The sequence below is a fragment of the Schistocerca serialis genome, chromosome 8 (genome assembly GCF_023864345.2).
Source record: "Schistocerca serialis cubense isolate TAMUIC-IGC-003099 chromosome 8, iqSchSeri2.2, whole genome shotgun sequence".
In the NCBI taxonomy this organism is placed as follows: domain Eukaryota; kingdom Metazoa; phylum Arthropoda; class Insecta; order Orthoptera; family Acrididae; genus Schistocerca; species Schistocerca serialis.
Genome location: NC_064645.1, coordinates 473,422,672 through 473,448,493, shown reverse-complemented (window position 1 = coordinate 473,448,493; position 25,822 = coordinate 473,422,672). Strand labels below are relative to the sequence as shown.

The 25,822-nt window shown below is 41.3% G+C and overlaps 1 protein-coding gene across 1 annotated transcript in view; it reads right to left on the bottom strand.

Moving 5' to 3' along the window:
* Positions 1-22,755, bottom strand: part of LOC126416424 (exosome complex component MTR3-like) — a 31,647-nt gene extending 8,892 nt beyond the window's left edge. Inside the window, exons 1-3 of the mRNA XM_050084144.1 lie at positions 22,550-22,755; positions 22,208-22,461; positions 9,281-9,427 (exon numbers count right to left, since the gene is read on the bottom strand). Of these exons, the coding sequence (XP_049940101.1) occupies positions 9,281-9,427; positions 22,208-22,461; positions 22,550-22,712 (564 nt within the window). The 5' untranslated portion in view covers positions 22,713-22,755. The remainder of the gene's footprint in view (positions 1-9,280; positions 9,428-22,207; positions 22,462-22,549) is intronic.
* Between the last annotated feature and the right edge of the window lie 3,067 nt (positions 22,756-25,822).

Here is a 25,822-nt window from a genome sequence, read left to right as displayed (position 1 = left end):
GGTTCAAAAGAACTGCATGTACACCTATATCTGTCCACTGTAAATTCCTGTGAGGCATATGCCAGAGGGTACTTCCTGTTGTATCACATATTAGATTCTCTTGGCCTCTATTTGTGTATGTAGCACATGAAGAATGACTGCTTAAATGTCTCTATGCATGCTGTAATAGTTTCCACGGTCCCTACAGAAGCTGTGAAGTTGCTGTTCTCGCAGCTCATCCGAATATTGGTATGTGCCCTAGTTTATCGCTGTGGGCAGTAAGAGACATTTGGCAGAGTTGCTGGTGAGCAGTCATAATAGATGATTATACAGGTTGGTTGCAAAAATTTGACTTTGAAGTAATTTGCCTTTGGATGATAAGAAAGCTGGTTGCACAAAATTGTTCAAGGTTTAGTTACACTGCTAAACATATGGTTCATTTAACAGCAGTAGCATGTAGTATTCAGTGTAGTTTGGTCATAGTGGAAAAAACTAACAGTAACAATAAAAAGTTATTATCAACCATAAACCTTGTGCCACACAATTAAAATCAATTTCACGATTTGTACTGCATCTTGGTTCAGTACAAAAGATAAGGGAGTAATCTATCACACAATGAGCAATGATAGTATAACAGCACGGACATTACCGAGTGATTAAATAATGGGCCGGGTATACACCCAGATTTTTTATGTACTACTGGTTCTTGAAAGTATGTAAGTAGTCTCTTGCAGAACATCAGCATCTCTCTTGAAGAATCTGTCAGTTCAGATTATTCAGCATTTCCATCATACTCTCCTGCAAGTCAAACAAATCTGTGAGCATTTGTATTGCCCTTCTGTGTATACATTCAATATCCCTCTCACAGTCCTATTTGGTGCAGGTCACACACATTTTTAACAACATTCTACACACATCAAAAAAAGTTTTGCATCAGCTCGGTTCTGAGAGTTCCGGAACCCATACGGATAATTGGAATAGAGATCAATATAAACATCAATTCTGCCGTTTTTATTGTTCATGAAAACCACACACTGCATGTTGTACCACCATACAGTGAGAACTTCAGAGGTGGTGGTCCAGATTTCTGTACACACCAGTACCTCTAATACCCAGTAGCATATCCTCTAGCACTGATGCATGCCTTTATTCGTCGTGGCATATTATCCACAAGTTTATCAAGGCCCGGACTGTCCCATTCCTCAATGGCGATTTGGCCCAGATCCCTCAGAGTGGTTGGTGGGTCATGTCATCCATAAACAGCCCTTTTTAGTCTATCCCAAGTATGTCGATAGGGTTCATGTCTGGAGAACATGCTGGCCACTCTAGTCGAGCGATGTTGTTATCCTGAAGGAAGTCATCCACAAGATGTGCACGATGGGGGTGCGAATTATCGTCCATGAAGACGAATGCCTCGCCAATATGCTGCCGATATGGTTGCACTATAAGTCGGAGGATGGTATTCACGTATCATACAGCTGTTACGGCACCTTCCATGACCACCAGCGGTGTATGTCGGCCCCACATAATGTCACACCAAAACATCAGGGAACCTCCACCTTGCTGCACTCGCTGGACAGTCTGCCTAAGGCGTTCAGCCTGACGGGGTAGCCTCCAAACACATCTCCGATGATTGTCTGGTAGAAGGCATATATGACACTCGTCGGTGAAGAGAATGTGATGCCAATCCTGAGGGATCCATTTGGCGTGTTGTTGGCCCATATGAATCGTGCTACATGGTTGCAAAAAATGGACGTCGGGAGTGAAGCTGCACGTCATGCAGCCTATTGCACACGGTTTGAGTCATAATATGACGTCCTGTGGCTGCATGAAAAGCATTATTCAACACGGTGGCATTGCTATCAGGGTTCTTCCGAGCCATAATCCATATGTAGTGGTCATTCACTGGAGTAGTAGCCCTTGGGTGGCCTGAGCGAGGCATCATCGACAGTTCCTCTCTCTCTCTCTCTCTCTCTCTCTCTCTCTCTCTCTCTGTATCTCATCCATGTCCAAACAACATCGCTTTGGTTCACTCCAAGACGCCTGGACACTTCCCTTGTCAAGAGCCCTTCCGGGCACAAAGTAACAATGCAGACGCGACTGAACTGCGGTATTGACTGTCTAGGCATGTTGAACTACAGACAACACGAGCCGTGTACCTCCTTCCTGTTGGAATGACTGGAACTGACCAGCTGTCTGACCCCATCAGTCTAATAGGTGCTGCTCATGCATGGTTGTTTACATCTTTGGACAGGTTTAGTGTCATCTCTGAACAGTCAAAGAGACTGTGTCTGTGATACAATATCATAAGTAAATGTCTATCTCCAGGAGTTCTGGGAACCAGGGTGATACAAAACTTTTTTTGATGTATGTAAGATGGAGGCACACAAGTGTCTTGTAGGTAAATCCTTTGATGACTGACTGCATTTTCCCACTTTCCTACCAACAAACTGAAGTCTGCCACTTGTTTTCCCTATAATTCAGCCTATGTCGTCACTTCATTTGAAATCTACATAAATTGTTACAACTAAGTATTTGTATGAGTTGACTAGTTCGAAATGTGAGACACTGATATTGTCGTTTTAGCTTACAATGCTTTTGCATTTTGTGAGGTTCACAAGTTATAGTTTCGGGCACTCATTCCCACCTCTATCTTTCACTCACTCACTCACCCAGTCATTCTACCTCACATATCTTAAAGCAATGGAGAAAGTGTGACAGAGGCTACACCAGGGATTAAAACAGAAGTAAAATGACGGAGGAGCTAAAACAACGAACAAGTGTACATGACTGGCTGACCACTTGACATGGGTGAGCAAGTCACCCTGTTAACACATTACGAATGTCTCCTTAAATTTTTTTGGAAACAAGTTTTGACAAATCACAAAACCATAAAAGTCTCAGCACATTCATTTCAACGTCACTTAAAATAGAGAGCAGGTCTGCTGGCACATCTGCCTCTGCCTCTGCTCTCTGTTCCGAAAATAAAACAAGAGCTAGTAAAATTTGATCTGTACACTACAGACACCACACAATGGAGGACTGTTGCGCCAGAGCAAGAAGCCATAGGTCATCGAACTGTGGCCTATGTCAAGCTGAGTGAGGACGACCTCATCCTGCCTTCATAGCTGAACGGAGGTATGCCATGACCGCGTAGTGGGCTTTACTAGATGGATCTTTTAATCTGTCACTTCAGACACTCATCTTCCCATCAATACATGACTCTGTACCTCAGCCGCGAGGAGATAGCATGCAGAAAGGTGGCACACTGACATAACTGAGGATCACGACCTCCTTGGCTGCTACATCTGCCATTTCGTTCCCTGCAATACTCATGTGCCCTGGTACCCAGCAGAAAGACACCTCCTTCCCCAACCATTGTAGTTGGAGGAGGGTCTCCTGGATGTTCCAGATTACTTTATCTGCTGGGTAGAAATGTTGTAAGAGTGAAGGGCACTCAGAGAATCAGAACAGACAAGAAATTTAGCACTTGAAGCATATCTCATCTTCTTCTGTGCCTGCAAGATTGCATATAACTCCACGTCAAAGACAGTGAAGTCTCGAGGCAGTCTGACCTTGAGGACAAGATCAGGGAAAATGAACATAGCAACCAAGGGAGTCCCCGTTTTGACCCATCCATAAAGACAACTGCAGAATATGGCTGCTCAGTTAAAATGTCAGAAAATATTGTATTTAAAACAAAATCAGGAGTGAAAACTCTCCTGTACTGCACAAAATCTAAAATTACTCTGTCCCTCTGCATTAACCAGGATGGCAGACAGTTAAAACCCTGGATTTGGGTTGTACTTGCTCCACACAAAGTGACTCCAGCACATACCGAACACAGATCCCAAATGGCCTTGTTGCTCGTGAACAATCGGAGAAAAGGCCTCCCAGATGTGGTCGAGCAACGATATGATATGATAGTGAATTTGGAGCTACGTGGAACTTACATGCCCGACACATCATGAGGAGCTGCTGCCGGGTGGCGAGTGACAGTTCTGCAGCCTCAGCACAGAGACTGGGTGTGGGGCTGGTCCTGTCAGCACCTGTGGCCAGCCTAATCCCCTCAAGGTAGATAGCATCAACAATCTGTGCATCCATCATCTAGCCGTGAATGCACAAAAGCCCTACAAAAATGGAGCGACTTGCCCTGTCTTCTCCCCAACACCTGTGGTTAAGGCAATTTATGACATTCACTGCCGTTGGGTTCTGGCTTTCTGGTCTCTTGGGTGTGGTACCCACAACAGTTTCAAATCAAAAGTGAGGCCCAGAAACCTCACTGAGTCTCTAAAATGTGGAATGGTGTCCCTCATATGCCAGGCAGGTAAATTAAAAATACAACAAAAATGATTAAAATGCACACACACACTTATCTTCACAAAACTGAAAACCTGTCTTTGCAGCTTGCTCCTCCAACATCAACATTGTAATTTGCAACTGATGGGTCCTTGATGCAATTCTGGAGGAGGAACAGAAAATAGCAAAATAGTTCACAAATAAGGAGCACTGTATACGACTCCTTACCACACACATGATACTGTTTATGGCTATGGCAAAGAAGGTAACACTTAAAACACTGGCGGGAAGAACACCATTCTCCTGCTCAAAACAATCCGAGGGCAAGTCACCAACTCAGGACCTAAAAAAGCACTTAGACAGGAGAAACCGTATGAAGATGATGAGGTGGTCACCAAAGTACCATTGATGGACTTTCACGAGAATACTGCATCTCCAAGTAGTGTTGTACATCTTACTGACATCAAAGAATATACCTAGAGAATGATGTTTACGCAGGAAAACCTCCTAGGGACAATGGACTGAAATCTCCAGAATCCACACTGAGAGCAGCTAAAGAGATGCCTGGTCTCTAACAACCAGATGATGATGGTTAACCATACACTCCAGGGTCATTCCTACACAGCTCGTTAATGCCAAGCTCTGGTAACTACTGTGATGTATGCAGCCCTTTCCTAGTTTCAGGAGAGATTTCAGAATTGCCTCTCTCCACGAGTTAGGAACTGCCCTGTCTGCCATATCAAATTAAAACATATGAGGAAGATTTCCTTTAATGCTGTTGGCAAATGTCGAAGCATACAGTACTTGATTAGGTCATGGCCTGGTGCAGTATCACGAGTCTCAGACCGCCAATTCCAGCTCCCACATGGAGAAAAGCAGTTGTAAGACTCAGAATTATCGGCTCAAGTCCAATTTGACCCTCTCTGCAGTTGCAAGGTAGTGGCGAAATGCTGGATCCTGGCTGGCATTGGCAGTAGTCGCTGCAAAATGTCTGCTACCATCTGAGCAATGTCTCTGGATGTTGTCTGGAGATACCTCTGTTTCAGTATTGCTGCTATTGGTAAACAACTGTGTTTACTGGAAATCCTCCTGATGGCTTCCCATACTTTTGTAGAAGTGGAATAGTTGATGGAGTCCAAGAACACTTGCCATGACCTCCTCTTGCTCTCATTACTGATGTATCGAACCTCGACTCTTGCAACTCGAAAGGCTGTGAGGTTGTCCTCTGTTGGCTAGTACTTAAACCGCCAAGAGCTACATGCCAGTTTGGGATTGTTGGGTGAAACTCACTTCAAAATGACTTCAGCAGCAAATGTGCATTGACAAATGCACGTACTAGTGATGACACAAGCAATCTCCATTTGCGTAGCAGCATCGGCTTTCTACACTGGCTGTGTAAGAACTGAAGTAAAGGAGGTAGCAAATGTTAGGGGCAGCATGGCTTTATAGGTCTTTTTTGCCGGGTTATATGGGATGCATTTCTTAGTCGTAAGCTCTTGTATCTTTTGTTCTTCAAGATACACGCTGCAGTCCTGACTCCAGGCAGGGTGAGCCCCAGACTAATTCACACACTTCAGAGGAGATGAACAAGTGACTCTTTTGTGGATGCCCTTACCATAAACATTTGCCAGAAGGGATTCCTCCCTTACACTCCAGAGTAGTATGCCCAAAGTGCTGGCATTTGAAACACATAGTGGGTTGGGGACATAAGGGCACATGCTTAGACAAAGGAGATTTCCCTTAACTTGCTCAGGAAGTTTCATGCAAATGGATATCAGGATAAAGGAGTCGGACTCGACAAGATCCTCATCCACCATTTTCGTTATGTCTTGCGTGTCGACTATAACTTCTGAAGCCCACTCACCTTGCAATTCCTCCTTGGGAATGTCAACCAGATTCCTGCAAGTTACGCCTTTGCTGTAGCTCAAGGTGTTGTGCAGTTCAGTTTCTATTGCATACCTCCTGAGGCATCTAGCTTTTTGGAGGTTAGCTGCTTGCTGGGAATTTGATGTTTCCACTAACAGTGTTCCCTCTAAACCCTTTTGGATACAGAAGAGCAAAACCTTCTCAAAACTACCCTTTTTTCTTTTCACTCTTTCAAAGGATCAATCTCGGTAACAGCTAGGAGAATTAAAGTCCACCTAGACAGAGTCCTGTATGCCTAGGTAAGGTGTGGTAAGTTCGTACCATCCTCATAACCCAGACCATCAAGCCACAATTGCCGTTCCCTCTGACACTCAATGTTCCACCGCTGCACCACATGGTGGTCACTAAAGCACGTCCAGAGCTTACAGTGACAGGACACGGTGGCACTTACCACACCCCAGGTCTGGAATCCTTGCGTCACCAAGCCGTACGCTGTGGCCGTAAGTTGCCAATCTTTGGTCGACTTTCAAACCTTGTAAATATCTGACTAAACATATGTGCAGTTTTTTTTTTTTCATATTGTAGTTAATTATAGATAGCTGCGATCTGCAACATAGTCTAGGTTACTATTAATGTTCATTGCTAGATCATTCATGGACAATACGAACCGTAAGAGTCCCAACTGGTTCTGTGCCGTCCCCCACCAGAAATCTTTTACCCAGATACAAATTGTGTTTGACACCTCATATGAGGGTATGAGTGAAATGGGCCTTGAAAGTTATGAGTACTGCATCTACCCAATTTGCTCTAACTAGGACTTTCATATGTCATGATGAAAGCATGAGGTGGGTTTTATGCAACTGATGTTTACAGAATGCATTAGGCTTGTCGTGAAGGACCTGATTATGTTGAAGGTCAGATTATATTCTAGGATTCTACAGTAGATGAATATCAATGATATTGGCAGTAGTTTGCGGATCACATCTGCTACCCTTTCTGCACAACCTGTGTTCTCATACAATCACTGGGCACAGTTTAATTGTCCAGGGGATCAATGACATACTATGGTTAAAACAGGGGCTAACTGATTTTGAATCTTGTTTTTCCATGGCTTTAGATGTTTTCTGTTTTTAGCTCTTACTTCCAACACCAGATGTGGAGCTTCCATCTCAAGAAATGAACAACTTGGAAATTTGTGGTAAGGTCTTATGGGACCAAACTACTTAGGTCATTGGTCTGTAAGCCTACACACTACTTAAGCTAACTTAACTAACTTACACTATGGACAACACACACCCCCATGCCCGAGGGAGGACTCGAACCTCTGACAGGGGAAGCCACATGGACCGTGACAAGACGCCTCAGACCGCGCAGCTAGCAACTTGGCAGCCCTTGCATGCAGTGAAACAATGAGACTCCCTGTCAAGCTCCATCACCAGGGTGTGAAAGAAGTTACTCTCACATCCTGTTTCTAAAGTGTTTAGCACAATAGCACAAAAATCCATGTGTCTGCAATCTATTCTGACTCCTTGCATCTCTCAATCTATAACACGTAAGCTGAAATCTAGGCTTATTACTGTACCACAATTAGGAAATTTAAATTCAGATTCCTAAAAGTTGTAGCTGGTGTGGTCCGCAATTATAGCTACCGAGGCAGGTAGTTTATAAATTCTTCAATTTTCAAAAAAATATTTGTTTACCTGCATAATTTATGGCTCACTCAACTACTCTTTCTGAACCACTACACATTATCAGATGAAACAGTATTAACATGTAAAATACTAAAAGCCACAGCAGATTTGACAGCCATCTTATCGGAAAACTTTATCACCACAGAACCTAAGGAAAACTCAAAATCTCAATATCAAAGCATAATACAGGTACTTTTATCCTACAACTATGGGCCTAATGCTTTTTTACCTTCAATAGGTTTTTGTCCCCCCCAATGAGGGCCATACTGTAACAGTAAAATGGTTCAAATGGCTCTGAGCACTATGGGACTCAAGTGCTGAGGTCATTAGTCCCCTAGAACTTAGAACTAGTTAAACCTAACTAACCTAAGGACATCACAAACATCCATGCCCGAGGCAGGATTCGAACCTGCGACCGTAGCGGTCTTGCGGTTCCAGACTGCAGCGCCTTTAACCGCACGGCCACTTCGGCCGGCTTGTAACAGTAAATTCTGAGCACTACACAGCCATGTTGTAAACTTCTCTGCACCATGAAGTTGATCCCCATAGCCACCTATGGTTCCAGCAAGATGGACCGACAGCCCATATTGCACATGGGATTCCTGAAAGAGTCATTTCTCACTTTTGGGACATCAACCCGGCCTCCTCATTCATGCAACCTGATAGTACATTATTATTTTTTTGTGGGATTATCCTAAACAGAAAGTTTATTAGCAATGTCCAATCATTGTCAACAAGCTGAAAGACTGAATTTGTGAGATTCCAAACATGTTGTGGTGATTTATGTTACCTCTTCCAGAGAGACTACATGAATGTGTTATTCAGCATGGTGGACACTTACCAAATGTTATTTTCAAGAAATAACACCACACACTAATTCTCCATAAAAAAGAGAATTATTTTTATCAAAAAGGAAATATTTACATTTTCAATTGATATGTTGATTTAGTTTCAAAACCATCAGGTGTTTCTGGTGCACCCTATGTAAACACATGTTAGAATGGTGCTACCTAGAATTACCTAGAAAAGAGGCAGATTAAAAGGATGACTAATGAATTTATTCATGATACATGTTTGAGAAAACCCAGAAAATAAACAAGAATTGTTGTTGTTGCGGTCTTCAGTCCTGAGACTGGTTTGATGCAGCTCTCCATGCTACTCTATCCTGTGCAAGCTGCTTCATCTCCCAGTACCTACTGCAGCCTACATCCTTCTGAATCTGCTTAATGTAGTCATCTCTTGGTCTCCCTCTACGATTTATAGAATATAGTATCAAATATATGCACAGATGAGGAAAGATAGGGGGGTGGGGGAGGTGGGAGGGAATGACAATAGGGATATGAAAAAAAAAATCATTATTAACACAAATAGATAGCATCTGCAAATATTCAGAAAGATGACATGAGATCACATGAACATCTTATCTACATCTATAAGTAACATACCAGAGTTGCTGCACACACCAAGTCATACATGGGGACACTCGCATCAGCTAGTGCGAGAGCAGCCGAGTTGATAGCAGCTGCTAGAGCACATCCATCATTTTCAAGCACGAGAACATAGACATCCACTTGGAAATTTGGAAACTCATGCTATGAAAGAAATAAGACACTCATGTTACTTAAATATCAGTAATCAATTTTAATGTCAAACCACATTCAGTTTCTATCTCATCAGATTTAAACTATAAATGTACCACTATTACTGCTGCTGCTGCTGCTGCTGCTGCTGCTACTACTACTACTACTGCAAACCGTGTAAGTACATGGGAACTTGAATGACATAAATTAGAAGTTTCTTATGGCTCCAATTTATCTTCACCGAGTCTTTTTCAAGACTTCAAATGTTATCCATGACTTTTTTGTCAAGCCATACAAATACAAGTATTATACTGTTGACAGTTCTTTATCCCTTCACCAACATTTCCAAACAGAAATTTCTTTTCCACTTCTGAAGAAGAAGAAATTACTTCAGCGATAATGTCCTGGAGAGCTGAAGAATTTTGTTTTAGGGGACTTAAGTCTTTTCCCGCGACACTTGTTTCAAAGAAACTGTAAGATTCATAATGTAATCTAGGTCTATCATTTGTTTCTTTTAGAAGCTAATTGGCTGCTATCATATAAATATTGCACTGTAACTTAACACACACAAAGTGGTACAAATTAATGTGGTGGATACATCTAAACTAATGAAAATTGAACAGGTGTAGGAACATAAACTGTAAACACATGATATTTAAAGACATATTGTGTTCTAGTTTCTGCCATCTCTTTGCATCCATACACTGCATACCAGGTAGATCTGTGCGATGATACAAAATTCCATTTCAAACATTATGGAAGACGGTCATCAGAGTGCACTCCACCATAGTCCCTTATCATTTATGAATGCTACAACAACACATGATTTTCCAACGTCAGGTGCTGAAAGTAATACAGTTTGTTCACAAAGAGAAGAATGGGGGCGCTCTAGTTCTGAATCGAGTCCTCTCATGTTCGCATCCAGCTGCTGCTGACCTCAGTGATATAATACAGAACCTTGCATATGAAGCCATTGTTATGTAACTGTTATGATTTGTAGTAAAGTAATACATCTCTCTCTGAGGGACGAAGTAGTTGCTGGCCCATCCTGGGCAACACCAGATACTCCTTCCACTCCTCGGAGAAGAGCAAAGGATAGTACATTAAGGACTAGAGCAAGAAAAATAAATAAGAATTTCACTGAATGTTGCAATCAAGAGAGCAGAAATAAACCATTGCACCTCCTGTCTCTCAGCTGACAAGATGAACAGTGACATACACAGGGGGCAAGCTTCAGATCTGTGAGAAGAATTCACAGATTTTGTAAATAAAATCCTGTGAAGTTATAGGAAACTGGTGGCAAAAAGAGGTAATTTTAAGTTTAAATTTTTCAGTTTGACAGTGAAACTGCCTTCCCCCTCATCTGAGTTACTTTAAAGATGTCATCTTGTTTGTGTGTGTAGAAGAGTTTATTGTCATCAACTAGGTGGCTGAAGTTCCAATAAAAAAGTCAATTTTTTATAAACTCCCATTAAACATTGTGGTAAAGATACTTAGCGGGTACCCCATAGATAGTTGGCTTGGGTCTTGTGACATACTGACTTTCTTGTTGTTGTTGTCTTCAGTCCACAGACTAGTTTGATGCAGCTCTCCATGCTACTCTATCCTGTGCAAGCTTCTTTATCTCTGAGTAACTACTCCAACCTACATCCCTCTGAATCTGCTTACTGTATTCATCTCTGCGTCTCCCTCTATGATTTTTACCCCCACTGCTTCCCTCCAGTGCTAAATTGGTGGTCCCTTGATGTCTCCCTTCTTTCAGTTAGCTTGTGCCACGAATTTCTCTTTCCCCCACTTCTATTCAGTACCTCCTCATTAGTTACGTGATCTACCCATCTAATCTTCAGCACTCTTCTGTAGCACCGAATTTCAAAAGCTACTATTCTCTTTTTGTCTAAACTGTTTATTGTCCATGTTTCACTTCCATACATGGCTACACTCCATACAAATACTTTCAGATGAACTTCTTGTCATTTAAAACTATTCTCAATGTTAACAAATTTCTCTTCTTCAGAAACGCTTTTGTCATTTGGGTCATAATAATAAAAAAGAGAGATACATGAATGGAAAGAGACTTAATTTAAAGTATATTACATTTGCATTATTAGAAATGTTCTGCATGTACGAATTTGGGCTAATCGGACTTCCTCTCTTACATTTCAATTGTAAAGGCAGGCAGCCGACTTCAAGGACACCAGTGCGTGTCAAATAAATGAAGAAAATCCTCTTTACGTGGTTCCACTTCACTTCAATAAAAATACTTAATTCCGATATAAAGTCTTCTCTTATTTCAAAACATATATCATACAAAACACTCATAGTCCATCATACTCCAAGCAGCACATCTTAACAGAACTTCTACATATAAGAGAGTGAGAAACAAAATCATGTACAAAGAAAACTGAATGATGACCCTTTTTTTTTTATTTCCCGCAGCTTACTGTGCATTCATAATTAATGTCTTTCTATGCTGACGCTTATGGTCGATCGCTGTTTCATTTTTTGTTTTTGTTTTTCATAAATTTTGACTTCACCATATCGGGGGGGGAGGGGGGGGGGTTCACCATGTACCTACACACATTGCCAGTCTACATTTTACATCCTCCCTAATTCAACCATTGTCAGTTACTTTGTTTCCTAAACAGCAAAACTCATTTACTACTTTACGTGTCTCATTTCCTAATCTCATTCCCTCGGCATCACCTGATTTATTCCAACTACATTCTATTACCCTTATTCATCTTATATCCTCCTTTCAAACCACTGTCCATTCCATTCAACTGTCCTACCAAGTCCTTTGCTGTCTCTGGCAGAATTACAATGTCATCGACAAATCTCAAAATTTTTATTTCTTCTCCCTGACCTTTAATTTCTACTCCAAATTTTTCTTTCATTTCCTTTGCTGCTTGCTCAATGCACAGACTGAATAACGTCGGAGATAAGCTACAACCCTGTCTCACTCCCTTCTTAACCATTGCTTCCCTTTCATGCACCTCGACTCTTATAACTGCCATCTGGTTCCTGTACAAATTGTAAAGTCTTTCACTCCTTTTTTTTTTAATTTTTTTTTTTACCTCTTTGAGAGAATTCCAGTCAATACTGCCAAAAGCTTCCTTTAAGTCTACAAATGCTATAAATGTAGGTTTGTCTTTCCTTAATCTATCTTCTATGAGAAGTTGTAGGGTCAGAATTGCCTTGTGTGCTCCTACATTTCTCCGGAATCCTAACTAATCTTCCCCCAGATTAGCTTCTACCACTTTTTCCAATCATCTGTAAAGGATTCCTGTTAGTATTTTGCAGCACTGACTTTTCTTATATCATCATTATTTTTATTCAATTAATTGTAGCTGCACAGTGTAATACCTAGACAAGTGGTTTCAACAAGTTGATACTCCCCTTGGGGGATTCACTTTGTTACTTGTAACAACATGTTCTGCACACAATACAGACCTACTTTCTAACATTTATTTTCTCTTTCACTTGGGCCAAGATGTACTGGGAAAATCCAGTTGCATAATTCTGAGAGGTGTCTGGAAGCAGCCAATCTAAAACTTCTACCTGATGCAGAAGACCGCTCCCAGTCTGTGGAAACCTCGACCAATACTCAAAGAAAATATAGGTTGGACTTGGAGTATTAAATCTCAGCAGAATATTTTGTTGTCCATGGCATTCAAATATAAAAAATGCAGAATAAGAGGTCTCCACTGCTAAAGTGTGGAAGCATTATTAATTGGTAGTCTGATTTCATTGAAGAAATAAAATATCATAGGGTAGCAGTGACTGAAATATTCCACGTGGATGAAACTTTGACAGATGGTAATATGACGGCACGTAAATGTTGGCAGAAGGATGATGTCAGCATTAAGGGGTGGTAAAATACTTATTACTGGAAGTGTTGGATCGAGGAAGGGGTTCATCAATGAGGTCAAACTAAAATTCTAGGCTAAATCCACAACTAAATTCTGGAAACTTTTAAAGGCGGTTTCCAAATATATTTCTCCCAAATCTTCCTCCAAAGACAGCTATTGTGACGGACAATGCTCCTACCAAAATGGAAGATAAAAGTGGCCAAAACACCAACATGGAATGATACCAAAAGTGAAGTTAATGAAATGGCTGCAAAAGAGGAGTGTTGCCTGCAATGTCAGCATGAGGAAGCAGGCTCTGTTTGCTTTAATTCAAAAACATAGGCTTGCTAAAAAAACATACATGATTGATGAAATGGCAAATGAGAAAGCCCACATGCTTGTCTGCCTGTCACCCTATAATTGTGATTTGAGTGTTTGGAACAGCCATAGGCAAAAGTAAAAGATTCTTTAGGAAGCGCAACATTTCAGTGGACATGTCAAAAGATAATCTGTTTAAGATTGCGAATGAATTCCTTCTGTCAGTAACTGCTGATGACTGGGAAGGGTACTGCAGGAAGTTCCAACAACTGGAAGAAGATTACTGGAAGTTTCAGGTGTTGTCAAACTTTCAGCAGACAATATTATTTGCTACTCACCATATAGCGGATATGTTGAGTGTGAAAATCTTTCCGTTGTGCCTATCTGCGACTCAACATCTCCGCTATATGGTGAGTAGCAACTTTCCTTCTCAATATTGTTACATGCCATCCTGGATTTTCCATTGCTTGATTTCAGCAGACAAGAATGACATTTTCAATCTGCAGCAGAGTGTGCGCTAATATGAAACTTATTGGCAGATTAAAACTGTATGCAGGACCGAGACTCGAACTCAGGACCTTTGCCTTTCACAGGCAAGTGCTCTGCCGACTGAACTACCCAAGCACAACTCATGACCCGTCCTCACATATTTAATTCTGCCAGTACCTCATCTCCTACCTTCCAAACCTAACAGAAGCTTTTCTGGAAACCTCACAGAATTAGCACTCCTGGAAGAAAGGATCCTATCAGTTATATGACAATCAGTTTGGCTTTAGGAAAGATACAGGCACTGGAGAGGAAGCTTTGATGTTGCACTCAATAATGGAAGCAAAACTTAAGAAAGACCAAGACACATTCACAGGATAGCGGTTGGCCTTAGTCTCAGACATAAGGTATATGTAACTTAACCCAAATATTTTATCTTGTGACGCCTATTGCATCATGTGATGTTATAAGGCCAATACTTCTGAAGAATATATTTTTACAAATGTCGAAACCATGGTCAAATAAACCTTTATTTGCAACTGGTTGGCTGATTTTTCAATCTATTCGAGACCTGAATGTTTCAATTCAGTTACTGCCAAGGAGGTACAAAGATGTGGAGCCAACTTTCCAAAGCAAAAACAATACACATAAAGTCAAGTAGAAAAAAATGGGAGAGGAGGCAAAATCTTTGAGGCTATGTTACCAACACGGCAACCACTTTGGAAGCCCACTATATTCAATGCAACACACAACTTGAAAATGGAAAGAGGGTCATGTGACATATCAAACAGATACAGAATTACATCAGAAATCAGTGGTGCTTTTCATTTTAGCACAACTTTATTCATTCTCGAGAAATGACTGATGTTACTTCCTTGCATGTGACAGGAAACCTGATAGCATTACATAAGTCAAAGTGAGATTATGCTGATATCAGAAGAGAACAACACCAGTGTTGTCACAGAAGAGTTCAACAAATGCCACCTAGACAGGCTACCCATTACCCACAGCGTGGTGGTGAAACCATTCACAAAATTCTGTGAAACTGGCCATGTGTTATACAAACTGAAACCTGGATGACCAACAATGGCTATAGATGAAAGAAGACCAACTACTACTATGGTATCATTCAGCAAGAGACAAGAGTGCAGCACTCACCACATCTTGCATGAAACCAGTGTCAGCCATACATCAGTAAACCCTGCACATCTCAGGGAGTGGACAATTGATGCTTGCGCTCACATTCTACTACAAATGTTGGTTTAAGTCTATGAAGAATAAGCCTAGTGGATAACAACCAACTTACAATGTGATGGATAACATTTTGAACATATCCTATAACCTCTGTGTGTTATCTCCTACACTTGCTATGTTCTGTGGAAAATGCAACAAAACTCAAGAGTGAATAAAGCTTTGCTCAAATGAAACTCACAATTATTTTTCTCACATGATTCTCTGTCTAGCTGATGGCAGCTCCCAAATTGACCACAATGTTGGCAACATAACGTCACAGACTTTGCCCCCATCTCCATTCTCATTCTACTTGACTGGCAATATGTTTAGTCATCTTTTTTGGTTTTAGAATGGCGGCTCCACGCGCATGGACCATCCTGCAGAGCAATGAATCAGTGAATATATAGCTGTTACTGTATGAATGATTAAAGTACTAAAAAGAATTTAGTAAATGTTTGGAAAAAATTTTACTGAGTAATTATGATAAGGAACCAATTAAATATTGTCTGAGCAATCCACATCAAACATTGACCAACGGACACTAAGAAGTATTGTACATTTTGGTCTTAGGCCATTGTTACAATATCATATTTCTTTGACAAAGAAATATGATCAAACATTTGTCAAACTTCTTTTGACATGGCACTAGAAAAGGATATTACACTGTCGTCATATTTTTCATCAAAGCTCAACGTGGTGCAGTCAAAAAAATAATTATGCGCTGCAGTTGCTTGCACCGTAATTGCACTGTCTGTGCATATGGAATAGAAGTGGCAGAAAAAAGAAAACACACTGAGTGCAGCCTTGTGTTTTATGTCAAGATGATAAAAGCATTCAGCAAAATTTGTTAAGAGAGCTGCAAGTGGAGGACCTCAAATCATATATAAATTACTTACAAATGGATGAGAGTGCATTTCAGTATTTGCTCAGTAAAGTGGCTTCTCATACTACAAAACAGGATATTCACTTGAGAAATGCCATATATGCAGAAGACAGAGTCACCATAACACAGTGATTTCTTGATACAGGAGACAGCTACTGTAGTTTACAATAAAGCACTCGAATACCACAATGCACATTAACCAAAATTATTTCAGAAATTTGTGAAGCGATTTATAAAGCACTCGAGGAGGAATATCTGAAGGTAAATAAATGTTTAGTACGCTGTATGGGCAGTAAAAACTACTTTTATTTCTGAATAATTTATTTAACAGATTTAGTCTTCCAACAACTATAAAATTAATAACAGATGTAGCACTTTTTAATTTGTGGTATCCATAGTTCAAAAAGAGACAATGTAGAATGGAAAGCTAAGAAAAAAATTTTCTTTGATAGTGTGACCAGCTCCTTCATTCTGGCTTGCTGAAAAGCTGCCTGGATGTTTCAGATGTACAGATGAATGGCCGGGGATGTGGCTCTGAAGTTGCCTGCAGCATATCCCACCTGCCCATCAGTACACAATTAATAGCATGCATTGTGCCCCTTGCTCACTCCCCTCCCAATTAAGGCAAGGTTATTAAAAAGAGTCCAAGGAACACACCAATTAAACTCTGAAGCCATGTTTACAAACACACTACACAGACGTCAAATAGCCGTAACGATGCCAGTGCTCCAAACAGTTACATTTCACACTGTAGTGAACAGAAGACAAGTGACTTTCACTATCAAATCTATGGCATCGTATTTCTCTGATGAAAGGCAGAATTTGACAAGCTCCCTATCACACTATCAAATTTCTTTGACATAAATATCTGACATCTCAACTTTGATAAAAGAAATATAATAGGGTAATACAATCAGTAAACAAACAAAATAATGTAAGTGGTTGCTTCGTACAAGACTGTAACACAGTTCCTCCTTTTAATCCAACCAGATCCAGAAAGGCAGTATATAATGGCAACCAGATTTATGTATTGTTCCTTGACTTCCAGACAGAATTTGATACAGTTCTGCCTAGAGAACAAAATATGAGCTTACAGAACAGTGAACCAAACTTGTGACTGGACTCAGGATTGTCTTAGCAGACAGAACTCAACACATCACACTAAATGATGCAAAATCATGAGATAAAAAAGTAGCATTTTGTTTAACCAAACATGATGTAGGACCATCACTGTTTACATGATTTATGAATGATCTACTGATAACTTTATTAAGTTCCATAAGGCTGTTCATAGATGATCCTTTTATATACAGCCAAGTCAGAATGCCAGAAAATTGCTGTGAATTGAAGGAAGATCAGCATAAGACTGACATTTGGTGCAGGAACCAACAGTTTAAATAGAGGGTAAGACCCATTATTGTCCAACTATATTATTGACCACTGATCAACGTAAATGTTAAGGACAGAAAAATATTGAGGAGTATGTATCAGGAGGCAGCTGAAGAACAACAACCACATGAAACAAGTTACAAGAGAAACAGATAGCAGATTGATTCATTGGAAGAATTCTAGGGAAGGAAGCTTACAAAACTCATGTTCAATCATTTCTTGATTACTGTTCATCAGTCTGCAGAAGATACAATAGATTCACAGGACAGCACATTTCATCACAGACTTATTAAGTAGCTCTCGAGTGTCATGGGGATGTTCAGTAACTTCAGTAGCAGATGCTACATAGTAGACATTGTGCTTACCAGAAAGGGTTACTATAAAAATTCAGAGAGAATTTTTTTCCAAAAAATATTGCTTCCTTCCACATGTATCTTGCAGTATGGCAAAGAAGAAAGAATCAGTGTGTTAGAGCTAATGCACAGCCTGCACCTCACACACCAATCGTGAACGTAACAGTGAAGAGAGAAAATGATAGTGGTGCCTGAAGGAGCCCCTGCCACAACTGATAAGTGCCTTGGTGAGTACAGATGTAGTTTTCATTAGCCTATCATTAGCTATCTTCTTGGAAAATACCAGTGTATCAAACCTTAGGTTACTTGCACTGTTCTCTCTTTAGTTAAAACCTCAAACAAAGTATACAACTGTGGATTACATAGTGGCAACCTACATTTCACATTGTTCACAGTACAAACTGTTTATTTCCTGAACATCTAAAATTACTTTCACATCAGCTAATAGTTTTACTTAAAAGATTCCTGGGCATAATGTCACAGTTTGGGTTCCACAAATGTTGCTTGATTGAGAATGCTATTTATACATTCGCTCATCAAATATTACAAAAAGGCTTAAATAATAATGCATCACCTGTTGGTATTTTTTGTGGTCTCTCCAAGGCCTTGATTGCGTAGATCATGACACTGTCTTACAAAAACTCAATTTTTATGGAACTGATGGCCTGACACACTTGACAAACAGAATGCAAAAAATTATGCTGGATGATTCAGACAATGTAGGAAAGATAAAAAAAGAAACTAGTGACAGGTAAAAATCACATAGGCAGTCCAAAGGTGTTCAAATTTGGGTCCACTCCTATTCCTTTTATATGTGAATGACCTTCCACTTAACATTCAAGAAGCAAACTTGGCATTTCTTACAGACAATAATAATGTTATAATAAATCCCATTAGAGAGAAGGCAACACAAGAGTTAGTACATGACAGTTTCCAACGAATTCTTAAGTGGTTCTCTGAAAATGGATTCTCCCTAAATTTTGAAAAAACATACTACATTCAGTTCTGTACAGCAAATAGAGTCCTACCAGTTACTGAAGTAGCATACAAACAGCAGTCAGTAAGTAAGTAGGGTAGAATGCTCCAAATTTCTGGGCGTACATATTTGACAAAAACTTAAACTGTAAGAAGCACATTACTGAGCTTCTCAAAAAATTAAGTTCGGCTACTTTTGTTCTTCATATAATTGCTAATACTGGTATTAAACGTATCATCCTCCTGACATATTTAGCATATTTCCACTCAATAAAGTTGTACAGAATAATTTTCAGGGGCAACTCACCACTTAGAAAGAAAGTACTGATTGTGTAAAAGCATGCTGTAAGAATAATGTGTGTTCACCCACGGACATCATGTAGGCACCTCTTTAAGGAGCTACACGTTTTAACTGCACCATCACAATACATATTTTCACTAACAAATTTTGTCATAAATAATAATCCACTACAACTTGGGAAGAACAGTGATGTACATACCTACAACAACAGAGGAAAAATGACCCTTATTACCCATTGTTAAAGCTGTCAGTGGCAGAGGAGTTCAACATGCAGCAATAAAATTTGTTGACCATTTGCCCAATAACATAAAATTTCTTACAGATAATGAAGCACATTTTAAATCTACTTTAAACTCATTTCTCCAGGACAACTCCTCCTATTCCACTGACAAATTTATATTCAAAAAGTGGTAGCCCATACAAAAAAACAAAAAGACCTTTAATAAAGTGTTGTTGCATGAGTAGGAATAACATGATAACAATGGAAAATCTTGGATGGAAAATACAATATTATGAAAAGGTTAATTGCTATTAATCATATAGTGGAGAGCCAGAGACTGTGGTCATGTGTATGTACGCATTGAGTGTGTGTGTGTGTGTGTGTGTGTGTGTGTGTGTGTGTGTGTGTGATTCTGATGCATGTTTGGCCAGAAACATTGTTTGGCAGTCTTTTTGTTATGCCTATCTGTGACTCAGCATCTCCGCTACATGGAGAGTAGCAATTATCCTTTTGATAATATTGTCAATAAAATGATAGTATGTTCATTGATGTTAACACTAATCACGCATACATATCCTATAAACTAACTCATTCCACATTCCAATAAAACTGTTCAAATGATCTATGGAACATGTAACTACTTAACTAACCAACAAAAATGCTGCCATCGAAACTGCAGAATATTTCAACAAGGCAGCTGCTTACTCAGGAAGAGTAAAGAACACAACATTAGTTATGCTGGGGACTTGGCTTCTTAGAAGCTCATGTCTCAGTTGCAAAGGTCACAGGAGAAGAAGATTATGCAGCTCAGAACAGTTTGGAATACTTGATTTGAAGCATACGCACTAGACTAAACATTGTCTGATTTTTTAAGTATCCCAGTTGCCCGTCATCATTTAAAGTTAGTAATATGTGCCATTGAATTTCAAGAGCTGTAAGCAAATGTGTATGACAAGGCATCACTTGGTCATCCAAAACCCACCCTCGTCTCTTTCACAAAGGCACTGTAACTTACAAAAATAATGTAAAATCCTGTTTGGAGTACCAAAAATTTAATGAGTGGGGACAACTAATCACAGGACAGACTGATTCATTTATTATGTTCAGAAAATCCCCTCAAGAACAACAACTTTCAGGAATGAAGATTAAGGTTCACATCACCTTAATGACAATGGCTTTATCTTAATGGAGTCTCATCACAACGGAACCCTTGTCCAACATGTAACCCACACACTTTATGAGTCTGATAATAGAAGTTTGTCATTACATTTACAAAGATTCTAATACTCTGTGAAAGTTCCTTTGGCTCATTATTGGTCTTCACAATAAATGTACCCCTCTCAGTCTTGGCCTGAGTTACCTAACTGTAACAACATTATTTCATTCCCGTATACTTTGCCTATGAGCATAATTAATCATTGCAGTGATGAATAAGTTGAAACTACTTCATTACACTTCTCTCTCTTAAGAATGTTATCATTTGAGGCCAACCTCAATTATACCCTGAAAGACCTAAGAGAGGCAAGTGATTAATATCTAGCCAAGAATGGAATCATTTGAGATGGAGACAGACAAATGAGGGGAAAAGAACTGGTATTCGTTCTTAAAAGATAATATAGTAGCATTCACCTGAAGAGTTTTAGTGAAATAATGAAAGCCCTACATCAAGATGGCCCAAAGAGATTTGCACCTTGATCCACCTCAACATGAGTTTCCCCCTGGCACACTATCATGACAGATTAATGAACGAAAACCAATAAGGACAATCAGTAAGCAGCATAATTTTCAAGATAACAGCAGAACGATCAGCACACTGTGGTCTAATAATTATCTAACATTTAATGCTAATTTCATCACATTAACTTCCATTAGCCGGAATGCAACAAGTTAACATATCCAGAAATGAAATACAAACTTTTAGTTACAGTTACTGCCTACCTTTCTTCCAGAAATTTTCTTATAATGACATCCATTAATCAATGATCAGTAACACAAAATATTAAGGCTTGGTTTCATTTGTTATTTGCATATTACTGAGGTCAGTGCATCAATTATAAGCTTCCATAAAGAAACCAGACAGAACAAAGATTAAAAGTAAATATTTTAACACTTCCTAAAAGATTAAAGGCAAATGTCTGATATAGATTCGAAACAGGGCTCTTTCTACAGTATTAGGGGCTAGGCACTAACCAGCTGAGCTCTTCACACACAGCACACAGACTGGTTCAGTATTCTAGACCTCCCCCTTAGTTTCCAAACAATGGGTTGAGGTTCAAGTTCCAGCCCTCAAACTGTTTTACCATAAGGAAATTCAATAGGCTATACTAGAGCACTGAATTTCATTGCAGGTGGGAGGGCAGAACAATTCATCCTACAAACATAATCATTTTATTGTTATGACTAACCGGTTTTCTGCTGTATCCTCCCTCTCAGGACGGTACTATTCAAGGACCTGCAGGAGGCTGGAAAGCAGAAGCTAAGTATCGGAAAAATGAACCCTTTGGTGGATCACTCTGTATGCTCAGCTGTATGGGGGTGGGGGGTTCGTAAAAACTGTTGGTCCAAGTTCGACCGCCGGTCCACATATTATTTAAATCGGTCGGGAAGTTTAATTAGCCTATTTTGAATAACGCGTGTAAGTTTGAAACATGGGCCACAAAAAATAGTGGCATCTCAGCACAATAAAAATGAGATTTCGAACTGTTAAGTTATACATTATTGTGGGCATACTTCAATAATACAGCAAAGAAAAGTTCTTCGAAAAAATACACACTTATAATTCTTACACGACAAACTGCTGGTTCTAAGGCTCTACGTAACATCAAGCTGTATTGTTTCTCTTCTGAATCCTGTTGATGGCCTCTTCTTTTTTTGCACGAAAATGGAGCATATTTGAATTCACAATACAATTCGCCGTTTATGCTGTATTCGGACTTCCTTGGAATTTCTCGGGGATCGAAGACTGAACAGACAACTTTCGTTCTTTCCTGTTCCAAATAGGCTGAACCTTTAGCCTGACTCACCACACCAGTTTTCATGTCTTAAAAAAAAATTACAAAAATCAGATGACAAATTACATCGGTGCTAATTCTACATTCAAAATTCACAGCGTCAACCAAGTTACATACAAACTTTACGCTGTTCGTCCATATGCCTCCCACAGGCTCTGACTCCATTGCTTGGACATATCCTTTTTATATACTCTGCGTCAGTCAGATCTGGTTTTTCGACGTGCAATAAATATGACGTCGAATTTTCTGGACCCTGAATTCGCCTGCTATCTGTCCCCATGTTTAACCACCAGTAAACAAAACATCCGCGCGCAAAAAAAACACTCGAGTATACATATGCACACCAAAGATCATTCGTACTGATGGTATCGATCATAAGTATCGACTTAATGAAAGATCGTACGTAAAAAGCTCTTCAGCCCGGTTTCCAGAGGTATGGTTTTCTTTCACATGCATCCCCCCAATAGTACCCTTTCATGCACCTGTAGATAGTACTCGCTCCAATAAATGGGGTCAGTCAACAGTTGGCAACGGAGGTGAGTCGTCGACGTATTCGGCGGGGAGGACGAGTGGTTCCCCGTACAACACGTCTGCGAGTGAAGCATTTAGATCCTCCTTGACTGCGGTTCGCAAGCCCAGTAAAACCCACGGGAGGGCGTCTGTCCACTGGCCACCATGTGGCATGATTGCTGCTTTTAAGGTGCGGTGGAACCTCTCCACCAGGCCGTTGCTCTGAGGGTGGTAAGTTGTCGTACGGAATCTGTCTTCACCGCACAGTTGACAGAGCCGTGCGAAGAGATTCGCTTCAAACTGGCGCACCCGGTCCGTTGTTATAGAGGAGGGACAGCCAAAACGTGAAATCCACGACTCGATAAAGGTGCGAACTATCGTTGTGGCGGAAGCGTCGGTGATGGGCGTGTCCTCGACCCAGAGGGTCGCTCTGTCTATCATTGTAAAAAAGTAGTTAAATGGGCCCGCAGGGGGTAGGCGTTCCACGATGTCAATGTGGACGTGGCGTAAACGTCCAGTACGTACGTCAAAGTGGGCGAGAGGAGGGTGGGTGTGACGGGAAACCTTCCTACGTTGGCACGACACACACGCTTGTGCCCACCGTTTGCAGTCCTGACGTACGCCAGGCCACAGAAAACGTTCATTCACAAGGCGGATCGTCGCCTGGACGCCTGGGTGTGCTAAATCATGGAGTGCATGGAACATAGGTTGTCGCATGGACAGTGGGACCCATGGTCGAGGTCGTCCAGTTGAAATGTCACACCTTAGTGTAAGGTCTGAGTCCGTTAGCGGACGGTCTTCAAATCGAAGAGTTGAGGTTGAGCTATCAAACTCAGCACGAGTTTCATGTTCAGTCCGCTGGCGGCGTGCAAGTTCGGTGAGGGATATGTCAGCTGAGACCACTGCGATCCGCGACCAAAAATCAGCGACCACATTATCGGAACCGCGAACACGACATGCGTTGGTTGGAAACTGTGAAATGTATTCCAAATGGCGAAGTCTGCGAGGGGGTGCGTTGGCGCTCGGATTGTGGATCGCCTCCGCAAGGGGTTTGTGGTCGGTGTAAATGACAAAGACACGTCCCTCGAGGTTATCTTGAAAGAGGCGAATGGCGGCGTAAACCGCGAAAAGTTCTCTATCAAAAGATGACCATTTAGTCTGAGCACGTGACAGTTTTTGCGAAAAGAAGTGTAGAGGTTCGACAGAACTACCTAAATGTTGGTGGAGTACGGCGCCGACTGCTGAGTCACTTGCATCTGTCATAAGTGAAAGCTGTGCGTCTGGCATAGGGTGTGTAAGAGTCACTGCTGTCTGAACGGCCGTTTTGAGTTTGTCGAAAGCCGTCGTCATTTCATCTGTCCATTGAACTTTGCGCGTGCCTGAAATATTCTTCCCGCGAAGCGCATCGGTAAGCGGAAGTTGTAATGCAGCGGCATGAGGAATGTGTCTTCTATAAAAATTAACCATGCCAAGGAACCGTTGTAACCCTTGAAAGTCATTCGGTCGTGGGACGTTAGTAATTACCTCCATGCGAGGGGGTGGTGGAGCGATACCTGCAGCGGAAACCACGTGTCCGAGGGAAGTTACTTGTGAAAGCGCAAGTTGCGATTTGTCCTGGTTGATTTCAACACCTGCACTTGACAATGCGTCTGTGACAGCACGTAGGTGGGCTTGATGATCCTCGCTAGAGGGTGAGAAGATTAAAATGTCATCTAAATATGCATATGCAAAAGGGAAAGGACGTAACACCTCGTCAATAAATCTCTGCCAGGTTTGAGCGGCGTTTTTTAACCCAAAAGGCATATATAAGTATTCAAAGAGCCCGATGGGTGTGATAATTGCCGTCTTTTCGATATCGTCTGCTCAGTCTATCACTGAGAAAACCTGAGAGCCATGTAACCACTGTGTGAATTCCTGAATTGTTCTGGAATTCAAAGCGCGGTAGTCGCTGCATAGTCTGTACGTGCCATCGGGTTTATCTACTAAACGAATAGGAGATGACCAACTGCTACTAGAGCATCTGATGATGTTGGCGTCTAAGAGTTCGGATATGATGGCACGTGCACTCAGGAGTTTTTCCGGATTAAGCCTGCGGGCTTTGTGTCTGATCGGCGGTCCCGGTGTCGTGAGAATATGATGTACAGTACCCACTGTTACAGCACACACTGACGTGTGGAGTCGTCGACCTGACTGTCCTAGCGGGGCAACACAGGGAGACCCTGGACTGACCTGTATGTGGCGCCCCGAGGGCGTCGGTGTAGATGTGGTGGCGGCTGCGGCATGTGTGGCGGCAGATCTCGGAACGGGCGTCGTTACTGAAACCGGCGCCTCGTAGGTCAGTGGTGGAGGCATCATGGTGACAGCTACAGGCGACGAAGGCACGCGCAAGGCATGCCCGGTGTTGTGGCGGTGTGGTGGGGTCTGGGTGGCAACCGGGCGCCACTCGGTAACCCTTGGCGCCGCGGCGTCATGCTGGGTCGGCGAGGTGTCAGCCACAGTAGCTGCATCCGTGGCATCGGTAGCCCCGGCGTCTTGCTGAACACGGTGACCAGAAAAGGAGTGGTCCGGTGGCAAAACAACGTTGTGGAGTGGAGTAAGAGACGCGATGTGCGGTCGCAGGAGTCGATTTCAGCCTGTAATTCACAAAGACGGCGCCGAAGAGCGCTGTTGTCAACCATGAGGGCTGAGGATTCACATTGGAGGTGGATGAGAGAAGACGTGGTTGTAGCCAAATCGACGGAAAGTGCCTCACAACGGCGACGTTCCACGATGATAGAGGATGAGGTGTCGGTGGTGCATGTCGTGAATGGAATGCGAATGCCTGATTTTGAGAGTAAAGAAGAATCGTCGATGTCCACTGATAGCTTGTAGTGACGGAGG